Consider the following 18,104-nt stretch of genomic DNA (forward strand, 5'->3'; position numbering starts at 1 on the left):
GTGCTGGAAAAGCACAGCAGGTCAGGCAGCATTCGAGAAGCAGGAGAATCGACATTTCAGGCATAAGCCTGATGAAGGGCTTATGCCTGAAATGTCGATTCTCCTGCTCCTTAGATGCTGCCTGACTTGCTGTGCTTTTCCAGCACCACACTCTCGACTCTGATCTCCAGCATCTTCAGTCCTCACTTTCTCCTCATAAGATATCCCACCCCCAACTTCTGACATTTTCTCTCTGACTCTAAGAATGGCACCTAAGGAGGTAAAATGTGTCACCGCTATTCTTTGCCTTGCTACAACCACCATTATTTTATTGAGTTGGATATTCAGTGCAGGTCAGCAGCTCAACATTTGGATAAATTGTGAGAACTGAGTCTGCGTTTAACCCCGTTTATTTTTCTCAGATATAGTGTTCAAATACCAATGTCCCCACTGGGCAGGAGGTGAGCTCAGTGACCAATGTAACTCACTGAATGCCTCCAGGAGGTACTGGTACCCAAAGTCAGGAATCACACAACAGCAGGGTATAATCTAACAGGTTTCTTTAAAATCACAAGCTTTCAGCGCACTGCTCCTTCATCAGGTGAAGTCACTTCACATGACAAAGCGGCAGTGCTCAAAAAGCTTGTGAGTTCAACTAAACCTGTTGGACTATAACCTGATGTTGTGTGACCTCTGATTTTGTCCACCCCAATCCAACACCGGCCCCTCCACATCATTTCTGGTACTCAGCAACAAAGGCAGATGGTGGCCATATTGTGGTTTGCTGCTGCTGCACCGTGCAGAACAGGAGCTCGTGAAAGCACTGTGAAGGTAAGGACAGATATGGATGGCATGACAAAGGACAGTGCTGAGCCTGACCTGGAACAAGTTGACCTCTCACATTTTGTTCAAACACCAAAGGAAACAAATGTCTTTTTGCTTCAATGTGATCCAGGCACTTGTTTACCAGATGGTTCAAAATTGCCAAAATCTGAATTCAAAATTGTTTTCCCACATACCCCAGCCTTTTAACAAGCTCTTTAAGGGACATTGGCTATTGGCATTTGGGATCCATGTTCCCATGCCAACCTGGTTGTTAAAAATTCATATCTGTTTCAGGGTTTTGTGATGACTTAAGAGACTTGGATGTTCAAATTTGAAATTGTACTGAACCCAACATCCTGCCTGTTTGAAAATTCAGCCCAGTCACCACTTTCAGAATGTTTTCATTTACCAACTTATCCGACTCATTCCTGTTTGTGCTTCTGAGTGCCCACTCAATGTCCAAGTAGCCATTCTGATGTGATCTTGGGGTGTATTTGCACGGCAGGGCAAAACTATCTCCAGCTCGCCTCTGAATGGGATTGCACAACCCTGTTTCAGCTGAGTAAAGAAAGAAAAGATAAATATATATTACACTTATCAGAATAACACCATCATGGGTAGTGTAGTGCACTATATCTCTCCTGCATAGTGCCAACACATGTAGCTCAAACCACAATGTTTCACTTAGGTTTTGCTTCCCCTTCCCAGCTTTGGTTTCAGTGGGAATGTACAGATCAAAGAAGAAAAGTGGAATTATGTTCATGTTCTTCTGTCAAGTTAATGCTCAAAGCTAGAGAAGTGGAAGTATGAGGCACAGAAACCAGAAGTCAAAAGAAAATTGTGAAAATAGAAGTTTTCACGTGAAAGATAAAAAAAGAGACTTCCATGCAGCAGAACTTAGATCACCAGATGGCTCAAACCACTTTACAGACAAGCAAAATCTTTTTATTAGTGGAAATCACCATAGTCTTACCAGAGCATAGGGCTGCTCACTCATTAGAGAGAGATGACTGGTGGTGAGTTTAACCTGCGGGTCACCAGGCCTCAGGCAAGGGGAGAGGTTGAGAAGGAGAGTCCTTCATGGTAACCTCAGCTGCTAATGGGAATTGAACCCACACTGTCAGCGTCACGCTGAGTCACAAACCAAATCACCGCTGGAGTGCATGAAGGCAACTTGCACACAGCATGATCCCTCAATGTGAGAACAGTGATAAAGTGACATTGGCAGATAATCTGCTCTTGTGATATTGATTGAGGGATAGAATTTGACTACAATACTATGTCCAATAATCATCCTCTGCTCTTCTTCACAATAGTACAATGGAATCCTTTATGTCTGAGAAGGTATAGAGGGCCTCAGTTTAACTTCAGTACAGGACCCCTGACCTTGTAGTGCTCTGTTGGTACGATGCTGGAGTATTATCCTTGATTTTTGTGCTTATTTCCTGAAGTGGTCTTTTACCTGGAAACTTTTCATGAGCAAGAAATACCAATAAAAACATCGCAACAGGGAGCACTAATAAATAAAGTATATTTCCAATTTTCAGATAATCACACTGCTGATTGCGAGAACTTGCTGTGTACAAATTGGTTGCACTGCATCTTACATTGCATGACTACACTTCGTTGGCTGTGAGGCACTTTGGGATGTTCTGCAATTGTGAAAAGTGCTTTCCTAATACACACAAAGCTAATTCACTTCATTTATTCAAAATTTAATGCAGTGTAAAAAAGACATAGCTCATATTCTCTAACCCTGCAAAGGCACAGAAAGATGTTCAGATTAATGAAAGGATCAAAGACTTTTCCTAACTTCTATTGTTGTACAAACACATTCATGTAAAGAGGATAAAACAGTTGAGAAATATGCAAACACTTTTAAAACAATTATTCAATTTAAAACAGAGATGAGGAGGAATTTGCTACAGAGAGCTGTGGGCCAGAGTCCTTTATTATATTAAATGCTGAGAAAGAGAAATATAATATATTAATAGAACCCTACAGTGTGGAAACAGGCCATTTGGCCCAGCAAGTCCACACTGACCCTCCAAAGTGCATCCCACCCAGGCCCAACCCCATCACATCCCTGTAACCGGCATTTCCCATGGCTAACCCACCTAGCCTGCATATTCCGGGACACCATGGGCAATTGATCATGGCCAACCCACCTAACCTGTGTATCTTTGGACTGTGGGAGGAAACCAGAGCACCCAGAGGAAACCCACGCAGGTACAGAGAGAAAGTACAAAGGCAACACAGACCGTCGCCCGAGGGTGGAATCAAACCTGTGTCCTTGGCGCTGTGAGGCAGCAGTGCTAACCATGGAGCACTATGCTGTGCTGATTCTTGATCAGTCAGAGAATCAAGGGTTACAGGGAAAATGCAGCAAAGTGGACATGAGGAATGTTGGATTATAGAGCAGCTGCAACTGTAAACAATTAACTAACACCATCTAGGACAGAAACCAAATCTGTTTGCCTTTCTTATGTCTCATTAGCACACACTAGAATCATGCAGGAATATGCTGTCCATTATTGATAAATTGGGTGATGCACCCAAACTACATGCACAGAGGGTGTTGTTAGGTATTCTTTATAGGTCCTTATCGAGGGAAGGTAAATGGGATATTAGCCTATATTCCAAAGGGAATGGAGTATAAAAATAGGGAGCATCTGTGGAGGGAAAGGGCCTAGTGACCCTTCTTCATTGAATAGTCAACGTGAAATTCCTAGAGGGCTGTCAAGGCTGAATTGTCCAGCACATTCAAGACTGAGGGAGACATTTTTAATGAATAAGGGAACATGGGATTACCGTGATAAGGCAGGAAAGTGGAGTTAAGAATTATTAGAGCAACTTTGATCTCATCAAATGATGAAGTGGACACAATCGGTCAAATGACCTATTTCTGCTTTTACATTTTATGGTTTTATGGTCTGAGGTAGGCCTAATAGGAAGGTGCAGAATGACGCGGTAACAACTTATCAACTCAAAGAATGAATCAGGATCGAGTCACACTTCATCTACTCAAGACTGTCCATATGTAAATAGCTCTTTCAGATGCATTTCCAAAACTGTTTTTGTTTTATTCTTTTGAGCAGGTAAGTGAACAATCCAGCATTAGGAAGGTCATTTATATGCAATGAATAAAAATGTGCGCACTCACTTTGGAAAGTTTATTTCTCTGTGAGATAAAGCAAATTTTTCAAAACGTATTTTCCAGAAGAAGTCCATCAACGATAATATAGTAAATGGAAATTCCTTTTCATTGCTAGAATATGACTCATATTTAGGAATATAAAATGAGACTAAAATTTGGATTCTATCTGAAAAACCGAGGTAATGACAGAAAACGAATGAGGATTTCCAAGACAAAAAAAACACTCACTGTCAAAGTTCACACATAAGAAATGAACAAAATACCAGAGCACAACCCAGGTTAACAAATGGAAAGAGAATATGTAACCCTTCTAGGATTGGAAAACAAATAAAAAGGATAGAGATAGCAAGATAAAGACTGATGGAAGATGAATCAAAATGAAAAGTTGAAGATGGACAAGAGATTGTGGCAGGAATACCAGGGAGAGAGTAGAAGTCGAGGCATGTACAGTACTCAGGAGAACATTACTTTCAAGACAGCCACCAAGTTTTCACCACAGTTGTGTAGGAGGCAATGGGTGCTTGGTTTGGAGTGAGAATGGGAAGAGGAATTGATGAAGTTGGGCACACAGGACTATGCACATAGAGTCATAGAGTCATAGAGATGTATAGCATGGAAATAGACCCTTCGGTCCAACCCGTCCATGCCAACCAGATATCCCAACCCAATCTAGTCCCACCTGCCAGCACCCGGCCCATATCCCTCCAAATCCTTCCTATTCATATACCCATCCAAATGCTTCTTAAATGTTGCAATTGTACTGCTTCCACTTCTTCCTCTGGCAGCTCATTCCATACACGTACCACCCTCTGCATGAAAAACTCACCCCTTAGGTCTCATTTATATCTTTCCCCTCTCACCCTAAACCTATGCCCTCTAGTTCTGGACTCCCCGATTCCAGGGAAGAGATTTTGTCTATTTACCTATCCATGCCCCTCATAATTTTATAAACATCTATATGGTCACCCCTCAGCCTCCGACTCTCCAGGGAAAACAGCCCCAGCCTATACAACCTCTCCCTATAGCTCAAATCCTTCAATCCTGGCAACATCCTTGTAAATCTTTTCTGAACCCTTTCAAGTTTCACAACATCTTTCCGATAGGAAGGAGACCAGAATTGCACGCAATATTCCAACAGTGGCCTAACCAATGTCCTATATAGCCGCAACATAACTTCCCAACCCCTGTACTCAATACTCTGACCAACAAAGGAAAACATACCAAACGCCTTCTTCACTATCCTATCTACCTGCAACTCCACTTTCAAGGAGCTATGAACCTGCACTCCAAGGTCTCTTTGTTCAGCAACACTCCCTCGGACCTTACCATAAAGTGTATAAGTCCTGCTAGATACCCATCAGAGTCATCATAGGATATATGATTACCAAACCAAATGCAAGAGACTCTGCACCAACAAATATTCCACCGAAGCAAAACAAACACACACAATACTGGAGAAACTCAGCAGGCCTGGCAGTGTCTGTGGAGAGAAAACAGAGTTAATGCTTCGAGTTCAGTGATGCTTTTTCAGAATGGAATATTATCACCCAATTGGACTCTTTCAAATTATGACAAGTTGGTTGCAGTGAAAATGTTTCTACTTATGCAAGGAATCCAAAATGATTGAGCTCATAAAAAATAGGATGGAAGACAACAAATGCATTCAGGTGAAATGTCTTTACCCCGGGAGTGGTTAGAATGTAAAACACACCATGGGATGGAATAGTTCAGACAACAGCTTAGATGTATTTAAGGGAGAATCAGAATAACACAAGAGAGAAATCGGCTGAAGATTGTACTGATAGAATTAGATTACGAAGTTCAGAGGAGATTGATTAAGATCATACTCTGCTTTGGGAAGCGAGAAATGTGATTGCTTCGCTGCTTGTGAAGATGTTTGCATCCTCGCTCTCCACCGGAGTCATACCTGAGGACTGGAGGGAGGCAAATGTAATTCCTCTCTTTAAGAAAGAAAATAGGGAAATCTCCGGCAATTACAGACCATCAGTCTCACGTTTGTCGTCTGCAAGGTGTTAAAAAGGATTCTGAGGGATAGGATTATGACCATCTGGAAGACCATGGCTTGATTAAATGCAGTCAGCACGGCTTTGTGAGGGGCAGGTCATGCCTCACAAATCCTATTGAGTTCTTTGTGGATGTTACTAGACAAGTTGATGAGGGTTGAGCGGTGGATGTGGTGTATATAGACCTCTGCAAGGCATTTGATAAGGTTCTCCATGATAGGCTCATTCAGAAGGTCAGGAGGAATGGGATACAGAGAAATTTAGCTGTCTGGATACAGAATTGGCTGGTTGACAGAAGACAGTGAGTGGTAGTGGAAGGAAAGTATTCTGCCTGAAAGACAGTGGTGAGTGGTGTTCCACTGGGCTCTGTCCTTGGGCCACTATTCTTTGTAATTTTTATTAATGACTTGGATGAGGAGATTGAAGGATGGGTTAGCAAGTTTGCAGATGACCACAAAGGTTGGAGGTGTCGTTGACAGTATAGAGGACTGTTGTAGGCTCCAGCGGGACATTGACAGGATGTAGAGATGGGCTGAGAGGTGGCAGATGGAGTTCAACCTGAATAAATGCGAAGTGATACATTTTGGAAGGTCGAACTTGAAAGTTGAATACAGGATTATAGACAGGATTCTTGGCAGTGTGGAGGAACAGCGGGATCTTGGTGTGCAGGTACATAGATCCCTTAAAATTGCCACTCAGGTGGACAGGGTTGTTAAGAAAGCATATGGTGTTTTGGCTTTCATTAACAGGGGGATTGAGTTTAAGAGTTGTGAGATCTTGTTGCAGCTGTATAAAACTTTGGTTAGACCGCACTTGGAATATTGTGTCCAGTTCTGGTCACCCTATTATAGGAAAGATGTGGATGCTTTGGAGAGGGTTCAGAGGAGGTTTACCAGGATGCTGCCTAGAATGGAGGGCTTATCTTACGAAGAGAGGTTGACTGAGCTCAGACGTTTTTCATTGGAAAAAAGAAGGAAGAGAGGGGACCTAATTGAGGTTACAAGATAATGAGTGGCATAGATAGAGTTGATAGCCAGAGACTTTTTCCCAGGGCAGAAATTGTTAACATGAAGGGTCAAAGTTTTAAGCCGTTTGGCGGAAAGTATAGAGGGGATGACAGAGGCGGTTTCTTTATGCAGAGAGTTGTGAGAGCATGGAATGCATTGCCAGCAGCAGTTGTGGAAGTGAGGTCATTGGGGATATTTAAGAGACTGCTGGACATGCATATGGTCACAGAAAGTTGAGGGTTCATACATTAGGTTTACCTTACATGAGGATCAATGGTCGGCACAACATCGTGGGCTGAAGGGCCTGTTCTGTGCTGTACTGTTCTATGTTCTATGTTCTATCTATAATGACTGGATGGGCAAGTGACCTATTTAGGTAATATTTATAGAGTCATAGAGATGTACAACATGGAAACAGACCCTTCAGTCCAACCTGTCCATGCTGACCAGATATCCCAACCCAAGCTAGTCCCACCTGCCAGCATCCAGCCCATATCCCTCCAAACCCTCCCTAGTCATATATCCATCCAAATGCCTTTTAAATGTTGCAATTGTACCAGCCTCCACCACTTCCTCTGGCAGCTCATTATATTTATGGCATATAATTCAATAACTACTGTGTAATAAATTGGAGAAGCTAGGCACAGAGCAATATAGGAGATGATAAGAGTATTTGAAAACTCTGATAATCTTTTATGGGATTTTAAAGATTTTTACAGTCTCTGTACTGTTGTGGGACATGCAGGTTTTGCTGGAACCATGGGGCTGTTCATCCCTTTAAACATTGGTGGTTAAACCGCGTCGTTTGCAGAAATAGGAAATGTTATCGGAGCTACATCTGGGTTGCACCTGCCAACGATATCCTGTTGTGTTTTGAAGATATAAGTTATCTCCCGCTCACATTGTACAAAATCCTAAATTTATTTTTATTAGTAGTTTAAAAAGAACCTTTATCAGTTTTACATTGTTTCCTCTTTTCCTACTTCTGTTCTTTTGAATATGTCCTTCATAATTGAAACTGAATCTCTGATTCTTTGCAGTCTCAAGTTGTTTTCTAGGTCAGTGGATGATAGTTAGACTGGTGGAGTTGAATTTTCAACTCATGTTCGGGACCCAATGTCTGGTCTTGATCCTGACTCATAATGGGGCCTGCTGCTGTCTTGCTGAGGAGGGGCCTAAGCTGACACAATAAGCATAAAAATCATAGATTCCCTACAGTGTGGAAGCAGGCCATTCGGCCCATACTGACCCTCTGAAGAACATCCCTTCCAAACCTACCCCATCCCTGCATTTTCCATGGTTAATCCACCCATCTGCACATTCCCTTCACACTATGGACAATTCAGCATGGCCAATCCATCTAATATGCACATCTTTGGACTGTGGGAGGAATCCAGAGCACTGGGAAAAAACCCCACGCAGACACGGGGAGAATGTGAAAACTCCGCACACACAGTCGCCTGAGGCTGGAATCAAACCCGGATCCATGTCATTATGAGGCAGCAGTGCTAACCACTGAGCCACCACACTGCCCAGATGGTGATGATAAAGTGTGTGATCTGGCACAAGTTTTGCCCCATTCCAAGTCCTTTCAACATTGACACAAACTTCTCCCCACTTTGTGTGCTACCTCCCTGCTCCCTGACTTGATCTACCCAATAAAAAACATGTCACATTCCCCGGGATGATGGGATGCAGTACCATCTTCTGGGTTTGCCACTTGCAATTGCACCCACACGCCTTCCCAAACACACCTGCAACTGAAAACTGTGTTTGTGGAACCCTGAGTTGCTTGTCTCCTGATGCCCACCAAATTTTCAAAAAATGAAGAGAATTTTTTTTAAAGCAAAGAAATATTGAAGGCCGCACTCATCCTGAGGTGAAGTCTGATGAAAGCTGTTTAGTTGGTCTCGTAGCCTTCTGCATGATAGTTTGTGAACAATGATTGAATTAATGGGAGGAAAAGGTGTTAGAGTTGAACTGTACCCTCTCCTTCCTTGACACGAAAATAAATGCATACACACAAAAATTCACCCCCAAAGATGTTTTGCAACAACAGCAGATATTGCATTCGGTTGTACACTGAGATAATCTGATCCAATCAGAAAACAAGTCTGGGACTTTCCTGATCAACGTTTGTTACTAACTGACCCAACCAGGAGACTCAGATTACCTTTAAAATTAATGCATTTGTTTTAATGTGGATTATATTCACACATTTCCCACACTATATTTCTCATGAAACAACAAATCTGCATTATACATTGTTTGCATGCACACCGCATGCCCTGCACCAAGCATTAAATAGTTTTCACACCAATATGAGACAATTTTAGAATCAAGTTAGGTTTGTCTCGATAAGCAAACCCTTGATTTTCACACAAAGCATACAAGGGAGGTCACATTGTGGCTGTACAAGGCAATGGTGTGGCCATTTTTAGAATACTGCGTTCAATTCCGGTCTCCGTCCAATAGGAAAGATGCTGTTAAACTTGAAAGGTTCTGAAAAGATTTACAACAATTTTACCGGGGTTTGAGCTATAGGGAGAGGCTGAGTAGGCTGGGTCTATTTCCTCTGGAGCATCAGAGGCTGAGGGATGGCCTTGCAGAGGTTTATAAAAATCATGAGGGGCATGGATAGGGTGGATAGTCAAGGTCTTTTTCCAAGAGTAGTGAAGTCCAAAACTAGAGGGCATAGTTTTAAGGTGTGAGAGAAAAGATTTAAAAGGGACCTAAGGGACAGCTTTTTCACATAGAGGGTGGTGTGTGTATGGAATAAGCTTGCAGAGGAAGTAGTGGAGGCTGGTACAATTACAACATTTAAAAGGCATCTGGATGGATGTATGAATATGAAGGGTTTAAAGGTATAACGGCCAAGTGCTGGCAAATAGGACTATATTAAGTTAGGTTTTCTGGTCAACATTCATGTGTTGGACCGAAGGGTCTGTTTCTGTGCTGTACAGCTTTATGACTCTTGACTCTAACATTCAAATTCTAAAAATTCTCTGTAAAGCTTCCGTTATAATCACAATTTTCTATTTCGATATCTTTTAACCAATGTGTACAAGCATTTAAAAGGTTCACTGCTGACATGTTTTAAGTACTTTTAAGAAAAGCGCAGCTCAAGAACGGCAGTCCTGTTCAGTACAATGTTTTTCTTTAATATCTCAGGGGATGAGCCCATCACTTTTAAGCGTAATATTTGTTGTCCATGCTAATTGCCCTGAACTGAATGATTTGTTTCAGAGGGCAGTTAAGAGTCAATCACATTGCTATGGGTATGGAGTCACATGCAGGGCAGAACAGGTAAGGATGTCAAATTGCCTTCCCTGAAGGATATCAATGAATTAGTTGAGTTTTTGTAAATCAGTGACAGATTCATCTATAAAAAACAAGCGCATTAATTGATGAGAGATTTCAGAGCTGTGAGATGCAGCAGGATCTAGGTATCCTGGCATATGAAATGTAAAAAGGTTAGTATTCAGGTAATATTTAGGAAAGCTAATGAAATGTTATTGTTTATTTTCTCTCACACCTTAAATGCTAAAGTAGGGAGATTATGCTTCAATGGTACAGGGTGAGACCACATTTAGAGTATTATGTACAGTATTGGCTTCCTTGTGTAAGGAAGGATGTAAACCTGTGGAAATGGTTCACAGAAGGTTTGCCAGATCGATACCTGCAATTTGTGAATTGGTTTATGCAGAATGTTTTGAATGGCTAGCCTTGGTTTGTCTGGAAAATAGAGGACCAAGTGGTGACTTGAATGGATTTGATTAAAACTGGAATAACTGCACAAAGTTTGGTACCTATCACCAAGTCCTCCTCTATTTACATGTGCACAGTATATGAGCTCTGACCAGCCAGCTCCGAGCCTGTCCCTAGAATGAGGAGACTCTCTCAATCCTCTGTTTATTTATTTTTTGGCAGGTCCTGGGCAGGCCCTTGGTCGCAGTGGTGGGGGCAGACCTGTTGGGGAGGATCCCCAAGGCAAATCTCAGGCAGCCCCAAAATTGAGAATCCTCTGTTTATATCTGTCAGCCAGGGCTCCCTGATTGGCCCAGGTTAACAACCCCAATCAGGGATCTTGTAGTCATTGCAATCTGCCTGGTCCTGGTTCCAAACACTGTAGAAATATATAGGTTCCTGAGGGGTCTTGACAGAATGCATGTGGAACAGATGTTTCATTCTGTGAGAGAAGTTTGAACTGGGATCACTTTTTAAAACTAAACAGCCACCCATATAAGACAGAGATGAAGAGAATTTTTTGTTTCTCAGAGGGTCATAAGCCTTTGGAAGTTTATTCCTCAAAAGGCAATGGAAGCAGGATCCCTGAATATTTCTTAAAGGTGAGGTAGATAGATTCTTGATAAGCAAAGGGGTGAAATGTTATTGGGGGTAGATGGGAATGTGGAGTAACCATAATCTTATTGAACGGCAAAGCAGAAGTAACAGGTTTATTCAATATACCAGACTTTTACTGAATTTAACTTACTTGTGCTCACTGTTGTTGGATTTGAGCCCATGCTCCCAAAGCATTGGCCCCTTGGGTTACTAACCGAGAGACAATACTTTTACATCACTGTCTCCCGAAGGTAGGTTCAAATGAGGCATTCAAGAGGGCATTAGATGGTTATTTGGATAGAGGCTGAGGGGGACAGCCAGGCGATTAGCACTGGGTGATGAAACTCATTTGAAGAGCCAGTCCAAGCCTGATGGACCAAATGGCCTCTTTCTACACAGTAACAATTCTGCGATTCTAACCCAGCAAGTTGCTGCCTAATGCTGATTATGCATTTAGGCGCTAGTGAAAAGTTTGCAATAAAGTCAATGGTGAACAAATGTTGGCATACTGAGTTAGTAGATTTTTGCTACCAGTAATCTAAAGATCGGTCTAATGTTCTAGGGGTCCAGGCTCAAATCACACCACGCTAGAAAGTGGTGAACAAATAATACATCTGGAATTGAATATTTGTCTCTCAATATCAGACTTTAAAAAGTCTTAAAAGTCTCTTTGGATCACAAAACTCCTTTAGGGAAGGAAATTTGCAGTTCGTACATCTGGTCTACATATGACTCCAGACCCACAGCAATGTGATTGACTCTGAATTGTTCTCTGGCCTACAAAGTTGCATCATAGTACCAAAGTTGCATCATAAACCACATCAAAAACTTCCTGACAGCGCAGTGTGCAGATCTCATTGGTTGCAGAGGTTCAAGAAGGCACTCACTGGCAATGTCCATATCCCATGAAATAATTTTTTAAAACTTCCTACAGAGAATCATGCTGTACTTACTGTACAGAAATACTCAATTCATCGAATGCCGCACAAAAGTGTCACTAATCTTAACTTACAAATATTCCTTCTCCTATCCCTCTGAAAATAGATGATCACCAAAATGTCTGTACCTTTAATTTTACAAAGAATCCTTTATGGGTTGAGGGTTTTGCTAGCTAGGCCAGCATGTATTGCTCATCCTTTATTGTTCCAGAGGGGAGTCAAGAGTCAGCCATATTGCTGTCAGCTTGGCCAGACGTGTAGGCCAGACCAGGTGAGGATGGTTGATTTCCTACACTAAAGAACATTAGAGAACCAGATGGGTTTTTGACAATGGTTTCGTTGTCATCAGTAGATTCTAAATTCCAGATTTTTAATCCCACTCATTCCTTTTCTCAATCAAGTTTAGTAAAATGTGGGATACGTTTTGTTTAATGCGGAGCCTGTAACATTGAACCAGGTACCAAACTGATTACATTTTGGACACATTGATCTCTGTTGTTTGGATAATACCAGTACCCGATATAGCTGGAGAAAGTGAAAAAGCAAGTTAATTCAATGCACATCATGAATTGCCTCAGAGGTTTAAGGCAATGGGTTCAAGCTCCTTTAAGGACTTATCCCTTAGTCTAAGTTGACACTTCACAGTTGATCTGCTGACAGTCTCATTACCTTATTCAAGAGTACAACTTGCCTCTTCAATCAAATTAGTAGATAGCTCACTGGGCCCCAGTTGAAATCAGAAGTGGGTTTGTATTGGGAAACAAAATTTTCTGATGATGATCCACCCTATCTGGCTGAAACCTGCTATTTACAGAGGAACCTCGATTATCTGGCATTCAATTATCCGAATATTGGATTATCTGGCAAGATCTCAAGTGCCCTGCTTGGCTAAACAATGTTATCCAGCATTCGATTATCCAGAATTCGATTAACCAAATGAAACACTCCCCGCCCGAGTCCTTCGGATAATCAAGGTTCCTCTGTATATGATCATTGAGTCATGGAGGTTTCAAGACACAGAAATGAGCCCTTTGGCTCATCATGTCAACATCACAGTCATTAAACAACTATCTATTCTAATCCCATTTTCTAATGATTGATCCTTAGCCTTGTATGCTATGACCCTTCAATGTTCTTACCTAAATATTTTTTTAAAGTCTTGAGGGTTTCTCCCTCCACCATTCATTTAAGCAGCAAGTTTCAGATATTCACCATCCTCTGAGTGGGAATAATTTTCCCCAAATCCCCTTGAAACCTTCTATTCCTTACTTTAAAACTCTGTCCTTATTGACCCCTCTACTAAAGGGAGAAAGTGAGGGCTGCAGATGCTGGAGATCAGAGCTGAAAATGTGTTGCTGGAAAAGCGCAGCAGGTCAGGCAGCATCCAAGGAGCAAGAGAACCGACGTTTCGGGCATCAGCCCTGAAGAAGGGCTTATGCCCGAAACGTCGATTCTCCTGTTCCTTGGATGCTGCCTGACCTGCTGCGCTTTTCCAGCAACACATTTTCAGCCCTCTACTAAAGGGAAAGGTTTCACCCTATCTACCTTGTCTATGTGTCTCAGAGCTTTGTCCACCTCAGATATATCCCTCTGGGCCTTCTGGGTCCTGAGGAACACATCACCAGGCCATGTTATCTTAAATTAAGCGTCACCTGGTTAACCTTGTTTCTCATTCCACAAGTGCCTGCCAGTTGAATATTTCCAACATTTCCTTTCTTTATTTTGGATTTTCAACTTCCACAGTATTTCACATTGGTAAAATAAAATGGCTCCATTGTTTTTATAGACTTCGTAGATATCAAGAATAAAAATTATAATTGACAACTTGCATTAATGTAATACGGTTGAAGGAAAAATGCTAGGAGAAAGTGTGGATTGCAGATGCTGGAGATCAGAGCTTAAAAATGTGTTGCTGGAAAAGCGCAGCAGGTCAGGCAGCATCAAAGGAGCAGGAGAAAGGGCTTATGCCCGAAACATCAATTCTCCTGCTCCTTTGATACTGCCTGACCTGCTGCGCTTTTCCAGCAACACATTTTTAAGCTCTGAAGGTAAAATGCCACAGGGTAGTATATCAGTGCATTACTGAGTAAACTTGAGCAAGTTAGGGAGATTTCACTTGGTCAAAAAGGAACATCTTAAAGTAGGAAAGGGATAAAGGAGGGAATACCAAAGATTATCACCCAGGCAACATGACTAAAACTTGACCACTTACTTAATGGTGGAGTGAGAAAAATTAAGGATGTGCAAGAGGCCAGAACTGGGGAGTGCAGAGATTTAAAGGGTTATAGGGCTGGAGGAGGAACACAAAACAGGGAGAGCCAAAGCCGTGGATGGATATAAAAAGAAGAATGGGAAGTTTAAAATCAAGGTATCTGCTAGTTTAAATGCCAGTGTAAATTAGTCCAACTCGGCACTTTGGCCTACTGGCTAAGACCAATGATTTCAAACTCCATTCACGTTAGCTGTGTCTCTTAAAATTTCTGATCTTAACTGGATACCCGCAGAATTAATTCTTTGTAAAATGGCATAAAAGTCATACACATCTGGTTCCAGATCTTTTCTAGAGATGATAAGAAAATCTCAGGTTGAATTTGTTTAGTTCCATGACGTCAAAACAGTTGTAAATCCACAAACATTGGAATTGAACAGAAATTGATGCAGATTAGGATAAGGGCAGAGTTTGCTAATCAGTTAATTGATTAGAAAAAAACTGTTTTCTCATCAAACATTTCCCCTCAAGTCTATCTCAACATGCAGTCTAATTGTATTTTGAATAACACCCATGTTTTTGCCTTCATAAGTGAGCAGGCAACTTCTTACAAAGAATCTTTGAGTTGAAATATCTTGCTGGCTAAATTTCGTGCACGCCTGTTGTTTCCACGTTCTCTCGATTGTTTTATATTGATTTACTTTTAAAGGAATAATCTACACAGTTTAATATTGATTGCAATGGTGTTGCTGGTAGGTGGATCATCGTAACAGTACAATGCTTTCACCCTGACGAAAAGCATTTTCAATGCATATTGGTGCAAAGATGACAGCATAGCTTAGGATTCAGGTTAATAATCAGACTCCTCACATTATTAGCACCTAGTGTTATGAAGCCAATTCCTTGAGATATCTTCATGTCATTTGAGCATGTCATGAATATAACTATAGCTAGTGTATTTAAGTTGTCACATACAGTTTGTTAAATATGAAAATGTCTAACTCGCTTTTTGTGCTTCCTTGTAACGGTTACATTTGTCTCACTATTTTTGCAGAAGCCAGTGGTGAAACCAACGACTGGTCTGTACCTGGTATTTATGACTGAATCATAGAATGGTTATGCACAAAAATACATTTGGCCCATTGGGTTTGTGCTGACTCTGTTCAAGAGCAGCCAAGCCAATCTCAGATCCCCAACGTTTCTCCATAACCCTGAAAAGCTGCTCTTTTTAGATAATTATTCATTTCCCTTGTGAAAGCCCTGATTGAATCTTCCTCCAACTCCACATCTCAGTGTATGCTTTCCAGATCTGAGCTGTTTTGAACCTGAATCGGTCTGTTTCGAAAAGATTTCATTGAGTTATAGAGTCATACAGCACAGAAACAGACCCTTCGGTACAACCAGTCCATGCTGACTATAATCCCAAACTAAGCTAGTCCCATCTGCCTGCATTTGGCCCATATCCCTCCAAATATTTCTTATTCATGTACTTATCTATCTGTCTTTTAAATATTGTAATTGTACCCACATCCACTACTTCCTCTGGCTGTTCATTCCACACACAAAATAACTCTCTGTGTAAAACAAATTGCTCCCATGTATTTTTAAAATCTTAAAAATATGCCCCTTTGTCTTGAAATCCTCCAGCCGAGGGAAAAGGCTCTTAGTATTCACCTCATCCAGATGCCTTATGATCTTATAAACCTCTATAAGGTCATCCGTCAAGCTCCTGTGCTCCAGTGAAAAAAGTCCCAGCCTATCCAGCCTCTCCTTATAACTCAAACCCTCCATTCCCAGCAACATCCTGGTAAATCTCTTCTGAAACCTTTCCAACTTAATAATATCCTTCCTATAACAGGCCAAATAGAACTGCACACAGTACTCCAGAAGAAGTCTCACCAATGTCTCGTACAATCTCAACATGACTTCTCAATTCCTATAAACAATGATCTGAGCAATGAAGGTAATTTCTTCACATGCAAACAGTTTCTCCCTTTCTCTCCTCCTGGAGCCCACCCCTGTTAGTTTGAGCATTATCAAATTTCCTCTAAGCCTCCTCTTCTCAAATGAGGACAGCTTCAGCTTATGCTGTACATCTCTATGACTCTATGACTCTCTGACCATCATAATCAAAATCCTTCATCCCCAGAGCCACTCATGTAAATGTTGGCTGCATGCACTTTAAATATCTCACATGCAACCCTAAGGGTGGAGCCAAGAATTATATATAACAGTCAAGTTGAGGTTGAACCAATGTTTCACAAAGGTGTACCATAACCTTCTTTGTGCATTAGTTCCCTCCATTTATGAAGCCCAGGAACCCACATATTTTCTTGTCTAATTTCTCATCCTGTCCTGGCACTGTCAGCAATCTGTGCCTTTAATTCACCAGGCCTCTGTGCTTCTGCATCACTTTAGAAATTTATCTCATTTTGCGAATCTTCATTCTTACTAAATTGTATCGCTCACAACGGGGAATTAAATCACACACTTTTAGGTTCATGCTGTGGTGCAATACAGAAGGAATCTCATAATGAGTGTGCCAATGGTTGCTCAGTGGTTAGCACTGCTGCCTCACTGTGCCAGGGACATGGGTTCGACCCCATCCTTGGGTGACTGTCTGTGTGGAGTTTGCACTTTCTCCCTGTGTCTGCGTGGGTTTCCTCTGGGTGCTCGGGTTTTCTCCCACAGTCCAAGGATGTGCAAGTCAGGTTAATTGGCCGTGCTAAATTGCCCATAGTATCCAAGGATGTGTAGATCAGGTGCATTAGTCAGGAGTAAATGTAGAGTGCTTAGGGGAATGGGTCTGGGTGGGTTACTCTTTGGAGGGTCAGTGTAGACTTGTTGAGCCGAATGACCTGTTTCCATACTGTAGGGATTCTATGATTACATGAACTCTTCCAAAACAATATCCAATTACCCCTCCTCCTCTGCTTTTTCTCCAAATCCTTACAATTCTCTGCTTCAAGTATACATCCAATTCCTTTTTAAAAATTATTATTGGATCTGCTTTCACTGTCTTTTTACTCAGCACATTTCAGATCATTTTAACAACTCACTGAGAGAGCTTTCCCTCCTCTATTAGAGTCATAGAGTTATACTGCATGGAAATAGAACCGACCATCCAACTTGTCCATGCCGAACAGATATCCTAAATTAATCTCGTCCATTTACCAGCATTTGGCCCATATCCCTCCAAACCCTTCCAATTCAAATACACATCCAGATGCCTTTTAAATGCTGCAATTGTACCATTTCCTCAGGCAGCCCATTCCATACCCTCACCACTCGCTGCATGAAAAGTTGTTCCTTAGGTTCCTTTTACATCTTTCCCTTGTCACTTAAAACTATGGTCTCTAGTTTTGGACACCTCTACCTGGGAAAAAAAGACCTTGGTTATTTGCCCTGTATGATTTTATAAACCTCTATAAGGTCACCCATCAGCCTCCGACACTCCAGGGAAAACAGTCCCAGCCTATCCAACCTCCCCTTACAGCTCAAACCCTATCACCCTGGCAACATGCTTCTAAATCTTTTCTGTGACCTTTCAAGTTTAACACTTCAAAATCTCTTTCTATCTGAAGTGTGAGTCAAAGAGAGACTGGTCAAACGCTACAGCAT

At 41.6% G+C, this 18,104-nt stretch overlaps 1 protein-coding gene across 2 annotated transcripts in view; it reads right to left on the reverse strand.

Moving 5' to 3' along the window:
- The window catches only part of LOC122540604 (uncharacterized), a 44,299-nt gene that overhangs the window by 22,576 nt on the left and 3,619 nt on the right, over nucleotides 1-18,104 (reverse strand). For both annotated transcript variants that reach the window (XM_087976349.1, XM_043676532.2), the window contains exon 2: nucleotides 1,214-1,362. In XM_087976349.1, coding sequence (XP_087832475.1) covers nucleotides 1,214-1,362 — 149 coding nt within the window. The remainder of the gene's footprint in view (nucleotides 1-1,213; nucleotides 1,363-18,104) is intronic.

The sequence above is a fragment of the Chiloscyllium plagiosum genome, unplaced genomic scaffold, assembly GCF_037043375.1.
Source record: "Chiloscyllium plagiosum isolate Xiang-an unplaced genomic scaffold, Cpla_swu_hap1 HiC_scaffold_29, whole genome shotgun sequence".
Taxonomy (NCBI): Eukaryota; Metazoa; Chordata; class Chondrichthyes; order Orectolobiformes; family Hemiscylliidae; genus Chiloscyllium; species Chiloscyllium plagiosum.